The sequence below is a fragment of the Garra rufa genome, chromosome 6, assembly GCF_049309525.1.
Source record: "Garra rufa chromosome 6, GarRuf1.0, whole genome shotgun sequence".
NCBI classification, from domain to species: Eukaryota; Metazoa; Chordata; class Actinopteri; order Cypriniformes; family Cyprinidae; genus Garra; species Garra rufa.
The window spans coordinates 19,844,008-19,864,047 of record NC_133366.1 but is presented as its reverse complement, the minus strand read 5'-3'; the positions used below and the strand labels follow the sequence as shown (position 1 = coordinate 19,864,047).

The window sequence follows — 20,040 nt, the reverse complement described above, 5'->3', positions numbered from 1 at the left end:
GTAATTTATGGTTGGATTGCCCCTTTAAGTACTTTAATGCTTTTCACAGTGCCAGTAGTCATCAAATGAATCATGAAACTATATCGTATAAATCCCCCCACACCCCTTCCGTGCTCTGACGCCACAGAAGGGCATTACGCAATTCGTACCCTAACTAAATCAGTTCACCTGCTCTAAAATAAGCAGGGTCACCAATCGCAGACAGCAAAAAACAGATGCTCCATGAGAAGTTCCTCATTACAACTACAGCGAAACTCCCCCTTACTCTATAAAGGGATAAAAATAATTGTGCCTTTCTAAGGATTATGGGATCAGCACAAACACAAACAGAGTTGACTCACTTCCTTCAATTTGCTCAAAATCAAGTAAGTTATACACTTACAATGTCTCTTTTGGAAATTCAGTTTAAACGTTTAGATTTCGGGAACATTTGAAAGCGTTTAACAAATTAATATGACAAATGTCACTCAGTTGTTGTTGTTGTTGTTCATTGTCTGTTTACACGATTCCAACATAACCTACATACTTAACAGAGTTCCTTAGTCACAAAATGTTTTAATCCTAGTCTGTATGTCTGGTAATAATAGTAATATTACAGTGATAGTAATATTGGCACATACATGTCCCAACACTGGTGCGGTTTACGCCGAGTTCAGACTGCACGATTTTCAAAGCTATCGCGTCACAGATGTTTTCACACTGCATGACTATCTGGGGTAGCATTCCGTCACTGCTGTGTTCACACTGCACGATGGATCGGTGACAGGGGGTCGGTCACACCGCATGACTTTACAATAGGAAGAATCGCCGACAACTTTGTCTCGGTCCGCAAACTACGTCTCACAACCAAACACACGCGAGAAGTGACATGGAAACAACGCGAGGTCAGGCGTGCAAGTTCTCACGTGAGACTGGGATTATTATTTAAAAAAATGGTAGCCCGCAAGAAGCTTGTCATACAAATTGCATGTGCACTCATTTGCAGCGAAAAGAAAAGAAGCGAAACTATGCTTGTTGATATTGTGGTCTAATACCTTCGTAACTCCTCCCCCAACTTCCCGCTGGCCTGGATGTTGCTGTCTCATTGGCTGTAGGTAATCGCCGATGTGATTTTCAGTCAGATCACCTTTCACACGGCATGATTTTGAATCGCCGACAGGTCCAGATATTTAGCATGCCAAATATCTCACGGGTGCCGGCGATACGTCGGCGATTCTCTCAGATCGCGTCTTTGATAGTTCACACTGTGTGATTGTCACTCACGTGAACGAGCACCGATTTGCCTGTGATTTCGGGCATTTGTCAGCGATTTCTCAAAACCTGTCGGCGAGTCAAAATCGGGGCTGAAATCATGCAGTCTGAACTCGGCATTACTGGTAGTGGCGTCAAGTTCCAGCAGGCGGCGTGGCATAATGTGGAAGCGGAAGTGAAAGTGAAAGAACCCGTTGTTTCAAATGTACCGCTGACCAATGAAACGTTCAGTTGTTTCACTTCCGCGGTCTGGTGCTTGATGACGTTTTTGCGTCATTCTGTTAAACACGAAAGGCACAGTTTCTGGAACAGTTCAGATATCCAAAAATCACTGCGTTGTTCTTCATAAAATGAAGAAAGTAGATCTAAAACAAAACATGGTGAGGTTTTCTGCGTAGTTCCGGGACAGGATTTTATAACACGTCTAATCGAGGGATCTTTAGAGAATTCTCGGCTGGCCGTGCCAACCCTCCAGGTAAATACGTAAACGGCTTCAAAGCAGAAGTATGAATTTATAAATTTGTTTAAAAAATATTGTGCTGGGCTGAAACATGTTTACACTAATAAACGTCCAGATATATCACATATATCTGTAATTAAATGTACGGTTTGAATGATCTTGACATTATGTGAAATCGTTTATTCTTTCATCTTTTATGGAATGATTTGATATAATATTCTGAATAATAATTCTTATTCTAGACAATAATTTTTGGTTTTATGTGAAAGATAAGCCATATAAAGAGATAGCACGTTGCGCCCCATTGCAGAGTGAATCATCACGGCTCTACAGGGATCTGCATGGTTTTACTCCCTGCATTGCTACTGAGCACTTCACTAACCCAAATGTTGTGACCACAACACCCGTAAATCTGGGGAAAACGTTTCTTGTTGTATTTCTTAAATCTTTTGTTGTTTGTTTTTTACCACACAATGAGTTTCTGTGTGAGACAGAATGTCCAGTACATTTGAAATCTTCACTGAATTCAATTGTGTTCAGCATCAAGATGCCAGTGGACAGAATGAGAATGCGCCCCTGGTTGGAGCAACAGATTCAGAGTGGGGAAATTCAAGGTCTTCATTGGGTCAATGAGGTGAGGGTAGAAATCTGACATTGAATTCTAAACCATTCATTTTGAGAAGAGCCTTGCACATGACATGCTGGGAATATTTGTGGACCATAAGGGTCATTTTTTTGAAATTGAGATTTATACAAACGGAATAAATAAGCTTTCAATGTATTATTTGTTAGGATAGGACAATATATGGCTGATATACAACTATTTGAAAATCTGAAACCTGCGGGTGCAAATCTAAATATTGAGAAAATCGCCTTTAAAGTTGTCCAAATTAAGTTTTTAGCAAAGCATATTAGTAATCAAAAAAGTTTTGATATTTACAGTAAGGAATTTGCAAAATGTCTTCACAGAATGGGATCTTTACCTAATATCCTAATGATATTTGACACAAAAGAAAAATAGATCATTTTGACCCATACAATGTATATACATGCTATTTAAGGTCACATATAGATCAGTTTTGCCTCTGAAGGGCTTTATTCTGTGATAACAACCGGTTGGATGGACATTTTTCCGCTTATTACATGACTACTTGATGCGTAAGTAAATAATTACACACAATATATTTAATTTGCCCAAAGCTTCCACAAAGAAAACAGTTCCTAACAAATGGCTTTGAGCCTAGACAAAGTTCAGACAAGACAGACATATAAGGCAAAATGTTCAGTCATATCACTAATTACACAGCTTTTAACCACATAAATGAAGACAGTAAGAAAAAAGTGTTTTTTAAATCCATTACAGTGTACAAAACAGTCATTCTGGGGACAGGAGGAATACTTCAACCAAATTACCACAAGCCTACTATTAATACTGGAGTTCTCTGTTTCATTTTACAATAAATGCAGTCAAAAACGGAGGCGGAAGATGACAGCAGTTGAGTGTGAATGAAACTAAAGAGAGTGCAGCAGTGTGGTGTGGCTTTTTGCGTCTTTACCAATATGTTGTGAAAACCAGTTTGTAATTTTGAGCATGCTTGACATGTCAACTCATTTTACACAGATTAGGTAATATTACACTATCAAAATGTTTCCATTAATAGGAGAAAAGGATATTTCAGATACCATGGATGCATGCTGCCAGACATGGATGGGATTTGGAAAAGGATGCACCTTTATTCATGAACTGGGCCATTCACACAGGTAGCTGTTGCTCATTATCTGTTGTGTAATAAATGAGACTAAGAATTGCTTTAAAGGCAGAATTTTTCAGTTTTTGCAATATGTCCACTATGCATTCGAGTTGATTCTACTATTGCATACAGCTTTGAACACACTTCTTGGGTGATTATTTTGTTCATTCTACTGGTTTGTAGCTCCATTTTGCTGTATGAGACTGATTCCGTTTTTACCCAATGATCTTTCATACAGGAAAGTATCGTCCAGGTATTGACAAACCAGACCCTAAGACATGGAAGGCAAATTTCCGCTGTGCTATGAATTCTTTACCAGACATTGAGGAAGTGAAAGATAAAAGCATGAAGAGAGGCAACAATGCCTTCAGAATGTACAGAATGCTTTCCTCATATGAAAAAGCTGTTAAGAAAGGTAATTTCAGTCTTTAACGAAACACAATATTATTTAGAAAAAAATTCCATGTCATTCCATAGCATTTTTAATCATATACTTATCATTAATGTAGGATCTAATGATGACATTTAAAAATTTCTAAATGCATATTATCTTTTTTCAGGGAAGAAAAAGATGGACTTGGAGCAAAGAGCAAAAGTAGGAACGCATGACTGTATACTGAAACAACAGTGCACATTTTTAAGTATAGCATATAATCTCACACATGTATGTTTGTTTGTTTGTTTTTTAGAGGGGTTTTCAGAAACGAAAAGCTGGCACTCCCAGAAAATTAAAAATGACAAAAGAACAAAATGAAGAGAGCTTAATGGAGGAAACTACACCGGACAGCACTGTGCTATTTTCTGGTAAATAACTAAATCATGCATTAAAAATCCTCAATTTTTTATTGTTCGAATAAATAAACAGCAATAATGGAGACAGCATTGGAAAATCAACATACAGTGGAGATCAAAATTAGTGAACAATCTATAAATATTTTTCTGAATTTTTTCAAAATTTGGAATATTAGCTGTAGTTATACCACTGTCCTACTAACATGTTTGACCAAATTTCCAATGCATTTCAAAAAAATTTTGTGGGAAAACACAGGGATCTAGGTTAGAGAACATTTATGGAGGGTTAGGGAGCTGTCAGAAATTAGTAGGTCACGGTAGCGGCCACAGGACATCACTAGTTTCTCAGCCTGCGCTGGTGGGGTCCACTCTTTCATAGTTTGGTAACTGTAGTGGGTTTCTTAACCATAACTGTCACCAAGCATTTTCCAGACTTTTTCAATCAGGTTTAGATCAAGATTCTGTACGGGCCATTGTTCTTAGATTCAAGGAACTGCTTTACCCATTTTGCAGTGTGACAGGGAAATTGTCTTGGCTTGACTGGGAAAAGCTTGCAGGGAAGGAAGGAACTGCATGTTGCTGAAGGAGATCCTGATAAATTTGTATTCATCCTGCCATATAGCCATCCCCCAAACCTTCACCCTCCACCTTTCACTGACTTCTTTATGCACTTGGGTTTCAGTCATTCCTCAGTTTGACGCCAAACAAAATGTTTCCTATAAGACCCAAATAAATTAAACTTGCTTATATCACTAAAGTGAACTTGGGACCGATTCTCATCTCTCCACACAACATGCTGCAAAGGTGAGCTTAGCCTTTTTGATTCTCTCTGCTGATGAGAGGCTTGGTCACTTTTAGTCTGACTTCTATTAAACATTCCGAGACAGATCCTTACCCTGTTCAGCACTGAACTGACAAGCAATTCCAGCTGCAGTGTTGAACCGATTCCCCATTGAGAGTGTCTGCATTACCCTGTTTTCTCGTGTATTTGTCTTACATAGCCTTTTTGAGGGACTTGAATGAATTAGTGTCATTGTAAACCTGCAATATTTGTGAAAACACAGATTTGGAATGACCAGCTTCTCTTGCAGTGCCTGAAAGTGTCATCCCTTTGGCTTCATCTGGACAACTTCTGTCACAGGGTTTCAGTCACCTTAGACTAACCGCCATCTTGCAATCTCAGTGAAAATTGGAGGAATGCTGCCAGTTAAATAGGGTTTGCCATATAATTAATGAAATTAGCACCAGATTCCAGATTAACACCAATAACTTGGAAGTATCTGTAGGTGTTCTTTAATTTTAATTAAAGAACTTTAATTTAGTTCTTTTTCAAATATCTACGGTGGCCGAGAGAGCTCAACACGCTGCAACTTAAGAAAACGCATGCAAACAGAAAAAAACGACAACAAATTAAAAAAAACATCTTCATCAGTTTGACAACACAGGCACTGCAAATCCTTGCAACGCAAACACAAATACGGAAACGCTGCAAATACAAAAAAAGCGCTGCAAATAGCACGGAGCACAACGGAAATGTTTCGGGGGACCTCAAAAAGTGACGAACCCATCTGGGACCTGATTATTTGTTCAGTGGCTGTTGGTCACAGCAGAGGTGTTGTCGGTGAATTAAAAGGTGATAAAGATGAACTTAGTGATGGGAAAATGAAGCTTTTCGAAGCACCGAGGCTTTCCCCTCAACTGAATCGTAAAAAGGCTCATTACTCGAAGCTTTTCAACACGTTACACACTAACGACATCTTGTGGTCAAAGGTAGAAAAAGTTGCTTTCGCGTTCCAGATCTCAAAGCGATTTTGGACAGTTTCATCAAATACATCAATTTGTGCTACGAAGCCCTCAGAAATAAAAATAAATGTAATTTTACTTGAATTAATCTGTAAATAAACTTTTTATAAAATTATACAAGTATAAGCATGGTTCATGTAGGCATATATGTTCAAAGTAAATTAAGAATACTGTTGACTAATATTATTATTAATTAGAAGTGCTTGTGAAGCAAGGATAACTACAAAATGAACATGCACAAAACTACACATGTACATATTTATTCGTATTATGATTTATTCTTAACAAAAAGTGAATGACACTTGAAACCTGCAAAAGGGGTTTGTGGTATTTGATCAGAATATGAAGCAGTCACGTGGTTGTGTGCGAAAATCGAAGTTTCGGACGTCACAGGTCACGTGGTTATGGCAAAACGAATCAAGCTCCGGTACAGTGCTTCACTGTGAGATGTTTCGTTTTTTTGATACAAGCTTCGGTGTCAAACGTCACATCAATAGATAAACTATCACCTTTTAGTTCACTGACAACACCTCTGCTCTGACCAACAGCCACTGAACAAATAATCAGGTCCCAGATGGGTTCGTCACTTTTTGAGGTCCCCCTGAAACATTTCCGTTGTGCTCCGTGCTATTTGCAGCGCTTTTTTTGTGTTTGCAGCGTTTTTTTGTGTTTGCAGCGTTTCCGTATTTGTGTTTGCGTTGCGAGGATTTGCAGTGCCTGTGTTGTCAAACTGAAGATGTTTTTTTTTTTTTTTTTTTGGTCATTTTTTTCTGTTTGCATGTGTTTTCTTTCTGTTTGCATGTGTTTTTTTAAGTTGCAGCGTATTGAGCTCTCTTGGCCACCGTAAATATCTCATTGAAGTTTTTTTTATACTGTGCTTCAGAATACAATTAATTTACAAATATGCTTAAAATTGGCCCTTCTACTCCTGTTAGGATAGCTTCTAATAGGACTAAGCGATGACAGTTGTTCACTAATTTTGATCTCCACTGTATTTACCTATAGTGGTATACATAAACAATTGATGCTATTTATAACTTTTAACCAACTGGTTTCAATGCGATTATTTTGTGTAAAAGTACATTTCTTTTTCTGAAATAATTTGCTGAAACTGGTATTTGTCTTGAAATTAAACGCCAAATGGTTTCACGTTCTATGAAATTCGTTATTCATACGTTTTATTTAAGGGTGGTTAGTTTACCCAAAAATGAAAATTCTCAAATTTTTACAAAGCTGTGTGTTTTTCCTTTGAAAAGATATTTTGCCTAATCTTCGTAACCTAACAGTTTCTGGTCCGGACTGACTTCCACAGTATTTTGAAAGTCAGTAGACACCATTAGACACTTCTTTTATGTTCAGCAGAAGAATCAAATTCATACAGGTTTGGAACAACTGGAAGATGATTAAATTATGACAGAATTTTCATTTTTTGGTGAACTATCCCTTCAAGTATCCAAATACTTTTTCAGTAATTCACTGCATATCGATTGGTATGTACAGTCGTGGCCAAAAGTTTTGAGAATTACATAAATATTGGAAATTGGAAAAGTTGCTGCTTAAGTTTTTTATAATAGCAATTTGCATATACTCCAGAATGTTATGAAGAGTGATCAGATGAATTGCATAGTCCTTCTTTGCCATGAAAATTAACTTAATCCTGAAAAAAACTTTCCACTGCATTGTTAAGAAGGCTTCAGGGCATTCAAGAAAGTCCAGCTAGCACCAGGATTGTCTCCTAAAGAGGATTCAGCTGCGGGATCGGAGTGCCACCAGTGCAGAGCTTGCTCAGGAATGGCAGCAGGCAGGTGTGAGCGCATCTGCACGCACAGTGAGGCCAAGACTTTTGGAAGATGGCCTGATGTTTTTTCTCTCCAAAAAAAACATCAGGGACAGATTGATCTTCTGCAAAAAGTATGGCGAATGGACTGCTGAGGACTGGGGCAAAGTCATATTCTCCGATGAAGCCTCTTTCGGATTGTTTGGGGCATCTGGAAAAAGGCTTGTCCGGAGAAGAAAAGGTGAGCGCTACCATCAGTCCTGTGTCATGCCAACAGTAAAGCATCCTGAGACCATTCATGTGTGGGGTTGCTTCTCATCCAAGGGAGTGGGCTCACTCACAATTTTGCCCAAAAACACAGCCATGAATAAAGAATGGTACCAAAACACCCTCCAACAGCAACTTCTTCCAACAATCCAACAACAGTTTGGTGAAGAACAATGCATTTTCCAGCACGATGGAAGTGATAACTAAGTGGCTCGGGGACCAAAACGTTGAAATTTTGGGTCCATGGCCTGGAAACTCCCCAGATCTTAAAACTTGTGGTCAATCCTCAAGAGGCGGGTGGACAAACAAAAACCTACTAATTCTGACAAACTCCAAGAAGTGATTATGAAAGAATGGGTTGCTATCAGTCAGGATTTGGCCCAGAAGTTGATTGAGAGCATGCCCAGTCCAATTGCAGAGGTCCTGAAAAAGAAGGGCCAACACTGCAAATACTGACTCTTTGCATCAATATAATTGTCGATAAAAGCCTTTGAAACGTATGAAGTGCTTGTAATTATATTTCAGTACATCACAGAAACAACTGAAACAAAGATCTAAAAGCAGTTTAGCAGCAAACTTTGTGAAAACTAATATTTGTGTCATTCTCAAAACTTTTGGCCACGACTGTAGATATCTAACATTTGTTAGCCCAAATGTGTATTTTAGTAGAAATGTTAAAGATGAAGTCTATAAATCCTACATGCATACTCATCAACAGAGCAGGAAAGTTCCCCTGTACCCATGTCAACTGTGAGGGAGATGGCTGCTGTAGCTGAATTACCTGACGTGTGTGCAGTTGTTGAGGTGGCAACTGAGAATGAAGAACCTGCATGTAGCTCCACTGAAGTGTGTCTGCCTCTTCAGGACTCGCATGTTTCATCCTACAGTGGTAGGGTTCTTTCTTTGCATTCAACCTTCTTTGTGTTGTATTCACCACAGGAATGATAAGTTAAATATTACTGCTACTATTACTGTACTATGTTATTGTTGGCCACGAACACAGCTGGATTTCATTTTTAAATCTAAGTATATCTTCTATACTTTGCTTCAACAGAGAGTGACACAGAGAGCACATACAGCGAGGAAGACATAGTACAGGTATGGATGTAAATTCCAAAAAAGAACATCTTCCCTTAATATTTTTAATACAATTTAAGCTCTTAGATCATCATTTTTTTTGTTTGTAACAGCCAGTTAAGCCAATACACAGTCATTCAAATGCTTGATTTAAAGAAATGTTTTTTTTTTTTTTTAAAGGTTTAGCCAATTATTAGGCTGTTTCAATATACATGGCGTTTCTTCTTATTATTATTATTATGTTTTATGGTAATTATGTGTAATTTAAATGTCTAAGGGGCCATTCACATGTAGCGTTTTTTCAGGCTGAAAAGTTGAGAGGTTCAGTCTGAAAAATTGAGATATTTATCCCGATGCGAAAAAACGAGCGCGTCGCGTTTTTAGGCGCGACATGTGAACGGCCCCTAAAACATTAAATATCCTATTATGTGGATAAATATAAACGCTCACTTAGGGAGTCCCTCTCTGGCTCAGTGCCAAAAGCTGCGCTAATCATACCAGTGTGATCATACTCTTCAGTAACCAGCCTATATTGATCAGAACTCTCCGAAGTTTTTTTTATAAGTAAAGACTTGCCGAGTCACAGGGTTCAAGTCAAGTCTAGAGTCATTGCTGTCAAAGTCTAAGTCGAGTCCCAAGTCTTTTCTGATTATGTCAAGTCAAGTCACAAGTCATCAAATTTGGGACTCGAGTCCGAGTCGAGTCTCGAGTCATGGACTCGAGTCCACAACTCTGCAAATTAAGATATTTTTTATAAAATCCGAGAGCTTTCTGACCATGTATAGACAGCAATGCATCTACCATGTTCAAGGCCCAGAAAAGTAGTAAGGAAATTGATAAAATATTTGACATCAGTGGTTCAACCTTAATTTTATTTAGCAAATTAGGAGTTTAATGAGCAAAAGTTGTAGTTAACAGTGAGAATTGGTCCCCAAACTAAAGTGTGACCAAACATGAATACTTTTATTGAGCAAGGATGCATTAAATTGATCACAAGTGACAGTAAAGAAGTTTTCCATTTAAAAACGATACAAAAAATGTATCACGGTTTCCACAAAAGCCATCACAAGAATACATTTTTGTGTTTTGTAACAATGAGTGCGTTTACATGGACCCTCTTAATGCAATTATAATGACATTTTGGCAATACTGCGATTAAACTTTAACTCATGTAAACGCAATACTTCAATTCTAATAATGCGATTAAGCTCATAATCGCAGCAAGCATAATCGTATTAACATAGGTGGCGCACGCCAATTTTAATCGAAATATACAGTCATATAAACACCTTAATCGCAGTACTGCTGCTTTGACCAAAGTGCGCATGTGCTCATGAGGTACACATTCTTAGCGAATAATAGGAATAATGGAAACTCCATGTAAACCGGAGTGAAGAACTTTGCTCTTGACATGTAAACATCATAATGCGATTAAGTCCTTATTCTGATTATCGGAAATAATCGCATTATTCGTGTGCATGTAAACATAGTCATTTATGACTGCCAAATGTGGTCCAATCTCTTTAAAACTTTGCATGCTTGTTTAGAATCACCTGTTGCATATGCTCACCAGGTTTTGTGAAGTTGCGAGTTTTACTTTAGGCTTTATATGATTTGGGGTAAATTTGGACAGGCCTCTTTTCTACACGACCCTGTTATAGCTTCCTACAGGGTCAATTTCAACTATTTTTTTGATAATTATTGGCCTAGAGAGTCCAGAGAATTGTACCACAGTGTTTTATTCCAGATTAAGCGAAAAACGTAGGACTAGTTCACAAAGTAAGTCTTCTCAATCATTTAACAAACGATTTGATTGATAGCAGTGGTTCTAGAAGCAAAGTTGTCCGGAATGAGGAGTTCTGTCATATGATATGAATATCGAATGTATGTGCAAAAAAACGCAGAATGCACCATTGCTTATGCCCTTGAAAAATGCAATATCACCCCCAGTGGTCAATTTTATTTCAAATTTCTCACAGACCTTTGGGGCCGTGAGTCAAACAGGCCCAAAGTTTCGTTCCAGTCGGCCTCCTTTAACCATGTCTAATAGATGCTCAAACTTCATCTGCCAATGTCGACCATGTTTTTTTGAGATGCGCAAATGTCCTTATAGATGCTTTACAATTACAATAGGGTTATGCACTTGAACCCCTAAAAATCTTACTGACCCCAAACCTTTAAATGGTAGTGTACATAGATACACACACAAAAATAAAAAACATTTTGTTATCAAGCCAGTTTGGGAATGTTTTTGTGCTAAAAGTGTTTTTAACTTCCCCCTGCAGCTTCCCCAGGACTTGTCCTTGAAATCTTCACAGAAATCATCATGTAATTCTGTGTTGAGGATCCCACCGTCAGCACAATCCTCACCAACCACATTTTTCACATCAACAAAAATAAATTTCAAAGTGACCAGCTGCAGAGAGGACTCACCCTTAATTGCTTACAGCACTCCTCCATGGTTTCCCTGCCTGTTTAATTTCCAAAAAGTCACAGACACGCAACCCTCAAACCCTGCCCCCTCACCAGATCCCACCAGCAGCCCGGCTTCTCAGGCGAGTGTGATAGCTAAAGCTGTGGACCTCTCTATTGCAAAGCACAAAACACTACAATGAAGACACTGAAATCCACAACCTGCTGCTGTTGAGCTGATAACCTCATAATTCGACATTAATCAAGTTCTCTCAGGTGCAAGATTTCCCTCAAATCTAATCCTGTATTCGTGTTCAGCTTTTAAAACCAAACCGTTTTCAAGCTGTCTGAATCCGTTATACCGTTATTTCTGAAATATTTTGCAACTCACTACCTCACTCTTATAACTGTATTCAATTGTATAACTACCTCATAGATGTGACAATTGATCACAGAAGTTGTCAGTGTAAGCTAGTAATAACGCAGAATTGGAGGAGAATATGCTTGTATTACTTTGCATTGAAGTGACATTTCATACTTGTTGAAAGGAGATGTAATAAAACGACGTAGAACCTTTACTGGAAAATTTTTAAGGGAAATTTGCATGTATGTTTTTCTACAGGGTACTGTAGCACAGTATGGAGATCAGAGTTTTTGCTTTTGAAAGACATGCTTAAGGTTTTGTATATTTTCATATGAAACTGTCATGTCTGAATGTATTGTTTTAGCTAATTTGATGTTTGTCACTTCAGAACAACAGAATTGAACTCCGTTTTACTACTTGAGGTTCAGCTCTCTCCCATGTCAGTAGGGCTATAAATACTTGAATATAGACACTAACTAGAGCTGTATGTTTTTCTTTTTTCAATATATTGAGATTTTGCTATTGTTCTTGTATACCTGTAAACTGTTTTTACACAGCAGTCACTAACTTGCATAATGAACAAATGCACTAGAGATTTAAAAGCAAATATAAAAACAGGTTTATTGTAGTGTCATGATTAAAAAAATTACACAATACAAAATCTTTTCAACACTCATTTGTTGTATAATGTACATTAAAACAGTGGTTCAAAGTGTTAGTAGTGGTACTAATTAAAAAGATGAATGTGCAGGAGAAAAGCAAATCACTTTTGTTGCTGCATCTTACCTTGATTTTACAATAGAGGGATGATTATTCAAAATGATTTTCAACTCAGACTGCGTGTGTGTTTGTGTTTATACAATGACCTAAATGATAAATTTCATTCTTGGGTTTCTCCTATTGAGATTTTCATTCTTCATGCCAATTGTTTTGTCTATGATTTGTATTATACAAGGCTAGCAGTGTACAATTTCATGTTATTAATGGTGCTATATTTATAACAAAACTTTGTACATCTATAACATGCTTATTATCATGCGTCTTGCTTAATTCCATGTGTGTTTGACTGAATTAAGAGCCTACAACACTGTAGCACAGCTAATTTAAACATCTCAATCAGATTTAACTTCGAATTCTATAAGCAAAAGTGAAAGCAAACAAAAACCTTACTCCCCTCAAGGCCATCTAAGATGTAGATGAGTCTTCATCTGAACTAATTTTAAGAAATTTAGGATTGCATCACTTGCTCACCAATGGATCCTTTGTGGTGAATAGGTGCCGTCGGAATCAGAGTCCAAACAGCTGATAAAAACCATAACAATAATCCACACAACTTCAGTCCATCAGTTAACATCTTCAGATAAGTAAAAAGCTGCATTTTTATAATAAACAAATCCATAAATAAGGCATTTTAATTTCAAAATGTCACTTCTGGCCAAAACGCGAGTCCATAATCCATAAAACTCTTCCTCCAGTGCGAAAGTCTATCTTCTATAATCCACCAACATATTTGTTAAAAATGGTTATAGACTGTTTTCGCTTTTAAACAATGCTTGATCTGTGCACATTTCTCATCTGATTCAGACAAAACAGCTTTACTGGAGTAATATTATGGATATATGACTCTTAATTTTAGCTGGAAACAACAGGTTTGAAGCTAAAAACTGAATCAGGAGAGAAATGTGCACACATCAAGCACCATTTACAAGCCAAAAAGTGTCAAAAACTGTTCTTAACAAATATGTTGGTGGATTGTGATGTGAAAACAACAGAGGATGGATTTTTTTCACTGGAGAAAGCGTTGAACTCCATAATATTATTTTGAAGGTGAAAAACACCTCGATGATAGATTTGTTTAGTACAAACACAAAGATTTTCACATTACAAGACATTAATTGATATACTGTGTGGATTATTGTTGTTTCATCAGCTGTTGTGGACTCTTTCTGACGGCACCCATTCACTGGAGAGGATCCATTGGTGGGAAAAAGATAAAATGCTAAATTTCTCCAAATCTGTTCCAATAAAGAAACCAAGTCACCTTCATCTTGGCCACCCTGAGAATGAGTACATTTTCAAAGTGAGCAAATTTTCATTTTTGGATTAACTATTTTTTATTACAGTCTGTGCCTTCTTTTGAAGTACGATTGTATTGCTGCACTTAACACTCTAAAAATCACAGTTTTTTTTTTTTTTTTGTAAAGGTTATACTTAGACCTGTGTACAGACTTTTACCAAAATAAAGAAGAAATTGTTTAGAAGACCACTAGTAACTGAGGTTGTAAATGTAGGTCATCCCCTTACTTCATTTTTGGGGTTTGAAATGGTGGGCACTCCAGACCACCAGTCTGGATGATGTGAAGAAAAACAGTTTACTTCTCAAAGTACGGCAAATAAAAGAACTTGAATCCTCTTCGTCCCCGAACTGCACAGCTTATATAGATCACGTGATAGACTGAAACAAAAAAGGAAGTTTTCTTTAGAATTTTTCTTTAAGCAGTAATGTCTAAAAAAAGTCATGTCCTTTATTTGCATGCATTACAAAGATAACACCACAATTCATAAAACTATATTAGCTAAGGTCCAAAATCCACTACTGATATGTACAATGACAATAAAAGCTTATATTAAGAATACATTAGATCTTACCACCAGGAATGAAGAGAAGGAATCCAGGAACAAAGAAAATTGCACTTGAAACACCTAAAAAAAGGACATAAATAAATGGGTTGCATAATTCTGCTGGACAAGGCACTGCAGAGCACTGATTTATTTATTACTTATAATTAGCTGAATGAGTTTGTGTGCTAAAGCAGTCCTGCTCATAGTGACTTACAACCAATGCCAACGTGACAGGTCTTACCTGCGTGAGGATTTAACTGTATGACAATGCCTGTGAAGATCAAAGCTGATAGGAAGGAGGAACAGGGAGGGGGAAGATAGGAATGGGAGAGATAATACATTAATGAAATAGCTGACAACTGCATTTGAATTTACTGTCTATAACATCTATGCTCAAGATCAGAGTTGACACCAAGATAAACAAAGACAGCACTTTACAAGTCAAACAGAAACAGCTGTTCCCAGACACCTTCCCCCTGGGATCTGTAGTACCTATACTGATCAAAAAAATCACAAAAGGTATGATAGTCTTACCAACTCCAGTGATTAAGAGGAGGAATGAGGCAAGAACGACTCGTCTGTTTTTCTTCACCAGCGGGTGAGACGTCCACCTGGGACAATCCACACAGAACAAAGAACAAGGAAAAGAAAAGAATATCACAAACTAGTTTAATTTAACCAAACAGAGTGATTTAAGTTAATATCTCATCCAGAAGTATGTATATAAAAAGTATGAGTGTTTGTTACCCGCAGCAGTGAGCAGACAACTGTGTGACTGAGCTGAGTGTGCTGAATGACCACTGAGAGCTGCAGTAGGACAGAGTAGCAGGATCACTGGAACACAGACAGACACAGGGCTTGATGTCAGGCTTTGACAAGTACTTACACCTCAGCAAATGCAAAGCTAAATATTTGGTTTAGTTCACTTCCAAAATAAAAATCTCCTCATAACTTACTCACTCCCATGTCATCCTAGATGTTCATGTCTGGCTTTTTTTCAGTCAGCAAGAAATTAAGGTTTTTGAGAAAAACATTCCAAGATTTTCCTCCATATTGTAAACTTCAATGGGGGTCAACGGGTTAAAGGTCCAAATTGCAGTTTCAAATGACTCTACATGATCCCAGCCAAGAAATAAGGGTCCTATTTAGCGAAACGATCGGCCATTTTATGAAAAAATAAAAATAAACATACTTTTAACCACAAATGCTTGTCTTACACTAGCTTAACTTTAAGCATTGCATAGTCACATTAAATAGGTCAGTAGGTGGAAGTACTGACCCAGTGTTTACAAAGCGAATGTGCAAATAACAGCCTTTACAAAAAAAGGTCAAACAAAAATGTCGGACAATTTTGAAGTTGAAGGAGAAAATGAGAGTTTTTCACCCTACCCTACTTTTTTAACTGGAGTACACTGACGAAGTACTAATCGTGCATGACTTTCCAATGTGATTATGTAAAACGAAGTTGTGGATGAAGAGCTAGTGCAAGACAAGCATCTGTGGTTAAATAGTATATAAATTTGTACTTTTTTAGAAAATTACAGATTGTTTAGCTAGATAAGACCCTTATTTCTTGGCAGGGATCGTGTGGAGCCCTTAAAAGCTGCATTGAAACTGCAGTTTGGACCTTCAACTCGTTGGCTCCCATTGAAGTCCACTATATGGAGAAAAATCCTGGAATGTTTTCCTCAAAAACCTTAATTTCTTTTCAACTGAAGAAACACCTGAATATCTTGGATGACATGGTGGTAACTAAATTATCAGGACATTTTTATTCTGGAAGTGAACTAATCCTTCAAATGTCTCGTTTATTTAGCACAGCTAAGGAACTAAGGAACAATGTGTGGTAAAGATGCTGGACCTAAAAATGTAGGACTATCCTAGGTGAAAAAAACAGTTAAAAAAAAGTGTAAAAAGAAATAAAACAATGTTATATAACCCATTTAAAATCGGCTATTTCTAACAACAACTAAGGTGAATGACAATAAGACTTTTCAACAACAACTACATAGATCAAAACTGGCATTTTACCAGTGTTTAACAGAGATAAATGTGCAGTTTAAATGTCTAAAATGTATATACTTGATATACTTTGTTTAGGCTTTTGGACAGTACTGCTCTCCTAATTTATACAATAAATATTTGGTTTGCAAGATTTGTAAACCCAGCCTAAACATTTTCTTATTCTGCTTGTTTAATCTGTCAACAATCTAGCTACCTATCAATAAAATAATATATTAATAATAACAGTAGAAAATGTACATTATACTGGCAAATCCATCATCACTGACAATTGCTGTTTTGCTGTTGAAGGCAATTTTAAAGGACTAGTTCACTTCCAGAATAAAAATGTCCTGATAATTTACTCACTTACTTTGTCATCCAAAATGTTCATATCTTTATTTTTTTCAGTCGAAGAGAAATTAAGGTTTTTGAGGAAAACATTTCAAAATTTTTCTCCATATAGTTGACTTTAATGGTGGCCAATGAGTTGAAGGTCTAAATTGCAGTTTCAATGCAGCTTCAAAGGGGTCTACATAATCCCAAAATAAACATTCTATCATGTTAAAACAATAAAAATTGATATACTTTTAACCACAAATGCTAACCTTGCAACAGCCCGTCCTTCCACATTACATAATGATGTTGGAAAGGTCATGCGTGATGCAGGTAGAAGTACCGACCCAGTGTTTACAAAGCAAAGTCAGTCAAATGCTCTTTACAAAAAAAAAGAGAATTTGAAGATGTCTGATGATTTTGAGGAAGTGATGGAGTTTTTCACCTTACCCAATCTTTTTTAACCAAAGTACACAGACGATAAAACTAACCGCGCATGACCTTTCCATAATGATTACGTAATGTGTGAAGATGCTCATGTACATCACAGAGCTAGTGCATGATGAGCATGTTATAAATGTGGTTATAAAGTATATAATTTTTTTTTTTTCATTGAAACTGCAACTTAGACCTCCAAATTGTTGGCCACCACTGAAGAATGTTTTCCTCAAAAGCCTTCATTTCTATTCGACTAAAGAAAGAAAGAAATGAACGTCCTGGATGGCATAGGGGTGAGTAAATTATCAGGAGATTTTTATTCTGAAAGTGAGCTTCTCTAAGTGATGCAACGTAGCTTGAATTAAAACCTAAATCAACAAATTCTGAGTTAACTAAACTCTACATCAATTTAAAACTCAACGAAGGTGAAACCCATCCTTAATTTTTGTACTATACTCTTCATATTACTACATCTAGTTAATTTACTTGCTTATTAAGAACATTCAAACTAAAAGTGTAAACTCTCTAGTGTGAACAAACCTGATTTTGAAGAAGTTATTGAAAGAAGAGTTCACAGTGCCACCTAAAGCATCTTCATTTTCCAAGTTCTGTGGGTAAACACAAAATAAAGTCAGTCACGTTTGCTTGTAAAAGACTCAAAAAGAAAGCGACAAACATGTAAACACCTGACCTGATATTTTAGATTACTGTGTTCGGGAGTGCCAGCAGATCCAGAAGTTTGTGTTTTGGCAAAAGAAAGAGGTCCAAATGTCATCTCTCCCCCGACATCCTTCTCTCTCCCCTTCCATTCCCCCACATCCTCTCCAGGCACCACACCTTCCTCCTCCTCCTCCCCCTCCAGGACGAATGCGTCGTCGATTGTGAACGGTGTCCCCATAGCTACAGGCCCTCAGATACTGGTTGGTTGTTAACTGGCAAGCACTGTGAAGTTGATAAACATCTCAGTTTAGTTACTGATCTTCTACGCTCTGCCCTCTGTTTTTCTCATTATGCAGTATGGTGCACTGACTGCCAAATAAAATGCCTTTACAATGTACAATAATGAATTTTGTATTTTCTCTCTGAATCACTTCACAAACTATTACGACAGAAAAGCAAACAACATTCCCTTCTTTAGATCAAAGCTGCTTACTAAAGCTAATCTACAGAGCATTTTTAAAAAGTGACTGGTCTACACAATTGTATAAGTAGAGTAAGGAAGTGTTTTTTGTTAACTACAAAATCTGTTTAAAATGGTGTATTAACAGATGTTAAAACTTCATTTTATGAGGCAGATTCAGGTTTAGATGAAGAATAAATCGCAGAGTGTGACATAATAATTGCCCAGAGGAAGCATGTGACTGACACGCTCTTCCGCTTGTTCTTAACAACAGAATGTTTGCATCCACCCCAATCTACATCTTGCGCATTATAAAATAGGTCGTTACATGCGACACGTAATTTTAACCACGCTACTGTAATAAAATGTGAGTTTAAAACCTTTTATGTATCTGGAAATAACGGTTGTTTTGTTTTACGGTAACAGCTGTTAATTTTACGAGTTTGTCTGAAGATTTAAAGAGTCGTTATCAACCCGTTATCAACACCAACAATAGCGCTAAATTACAAAGGAAACATCCTCTACTTACTGTCCATTACTCTTGATCCTCGTCAGTTACTCATAGACATGTCTACCATGATCCTTAGATCACTCCCAAGGTATACAAGGTTAGTAGATCCGATTAAATGTATTATTTACTCGCCGGCGCAAAACTTTAACCTAAACTTTGCTAGTAACAGCTGCTTCTTTTTTGTGGGTCAAGTCTAAACAGACAAAGTAGCGGTTGTCTCTTCAGCGACACTCACAGGACTGGAGGACCGTGGTCATTGTTCATGACAGCATGGAGCAGTTTGATTAATTTTACAGAGGAATGTTAAAGTATATATGAAAATATATATGTCACAAGGGACCACAAAACCAGTCTTAAGTAGCGCGGGTATATTTGTAGCAATAGCCAAAATGGGTAAAAATTATAGTTTTTTTCTTTTATGCCAAAAATCATTAGGATATTAAGTAAATATCATGTTCCATTAGGATATTTTGTACATTTCCTACAGTAAATATATCAAAACTTTTTTATTAGTAATATGCATTGCCTTGAGCTCTATTTGGACAACTTTAAAAGCGATTTTCTAAATATTTTCTTTCTTTTTTTCAAATAGTTGTATATTGTCCAAATACATCAATGGAAAGCTTATTTATTCAGCTTTCAGATGACGTATAACTCTCAATTAAAAAAACATATCACATATTTTACTTAATTTATTGTTATTATAATGACAAATTTTAATTCCTTAAGTAAATATAACTTAAACTGAAAAATAAAAGGTAAAAAAAAAAGAGTGGTGGTGGTGAGCATGACTTGATTTGAAGGAATTCATTGAGATAAAATGAATGTTAATGGGTGAATGTTGAAAAGCAGTTATTTGGACATTGGCCAAAAGGGCATAGTCGTTGCTTACAGTGCCAGTGTGTTTACCAAATCCTTAATACATTTTTCATTAATACATTCTGGTGTAATTGAAGCCAGTGACAATTTATGTAAGAAAGCATTTGTGTAAATTGAAATTCTGACTTTATGTAAATGAAGACATGCTTCTAATGGGAGTTTGTCACCTTTTTTCTACC

The 20,040-nt window shown here is 36.9% G+C and overlaps 2 protein-coding genes across 2 annotated transcripts; one reads left to right on the top strand and one right to left on the bottom strand.

Annotated features, from left to right (window-relative positions):
* Window positions 1-1,545: 1,545 nt before the first annotated feature.
* Window positions 1,546-12,418, top strand: irf2a (interferon regulatory factor 2a). The gene is made up of 9 exons (XM_073841911.1): window positions 1,546-1,726; window positions 2,252-2,345; window positions 3,373-3,472; window positions 3,701-3,877; window positions 4,023-4,057; window positions 4,152-4,266; window positions 8,820-8,990; window positions 9,156-9,199; window positions 11,464-12,418. Exons 2-9 carry the CDS (start codon window positions 2,259-2,261, stop codon window positions 11,791-11,793), a joined length of 1,059 nt encoding a protein of 352 aa, XP_073698012.1. The 5' UTR covers window positions 1,546-1,726; window positions 2,252-2,258; the 3' UTR covers window positions 11,794-12,418.
* A 131-nt stretch (window positions 12,419-12,549) lies between these two features.
* On the bottom strand, window positions 12,550-19,165 carry tmem134 (transmembrane protein 134). Its single transcript, XM_073841912.1, has 8 exons — window positions 19,001-19,165; window positions 18,043-18,293; window positions 17,892-17,959; window positions 15,324-15,410; window positions 15,111-15,187; window positions 14,818-14,862; window positions 14,604-14,657; window positions 12,550-14,409 (listed from the first exon to the last, which is right to left on the bottom strand). The coding sequence occupies exons 2-8, from the start codon at window positions 18,247-18,249 to the stop codon at window positions 14,327-14,329; spliced, it is 621 nt and encodes a 206-aa protein (XP_073698013.1). The 5' UTR covers window positions 18,250-18,293; window positions 19,001-19,165; the 3' UTR covers window positions 12,550-14,326.
* Between the last annotated feature and the right edge of the window lie 875 nt (window positions 19,166-20,040).

Excerpts from the sequence above, each read along its gene's own strand:
- irf2a (XM_073841911.1), top strand. The coding sequence starts at position 2,259 with ATGCCAGTGGACAGAATGAGAATGCGCCCCTGGTTGGAGCAACAGATT. Across the intron at positions 3,473-3,700 it reads GAACTGGGCCATTCACACAG|GAAAGTATCGTCCAGGTATT; the intron begins GTAGCTGTTGCT and ends TCTTTCATACAG. Across the intron at positions 4,058-4,151 it reads ACTTGGAGCAAAGAGCAAAA|AGGGGTTTTCAGAAACGAAA; the intron begins GTAGGAACGCAT and ends TTTGTTTTTTAG.
- tmem134 (XM_073841912.1), bottom strand. The coding sequence starts at position 18,249 with ATGGGGACACCGTTCACAATCGACGACGCATTCGTCCTGGAGGGGGAG. Across the intron at positions 15,188-15,323 it reads TTGTCTGCTCACTGCTGCGG|GTGGACGTCTCACCCGCTGG; the intron begins GTAACAAACACT and ends GGATTGTCCCAG. Across the intron at positions 14,863-15,110 it reads CCTCTTAATCACTGGAGTTG|CTTTGATCTTCACAGGCATT; the intron begins GTAAGACTATCA and ends CCTTCCTATCAG.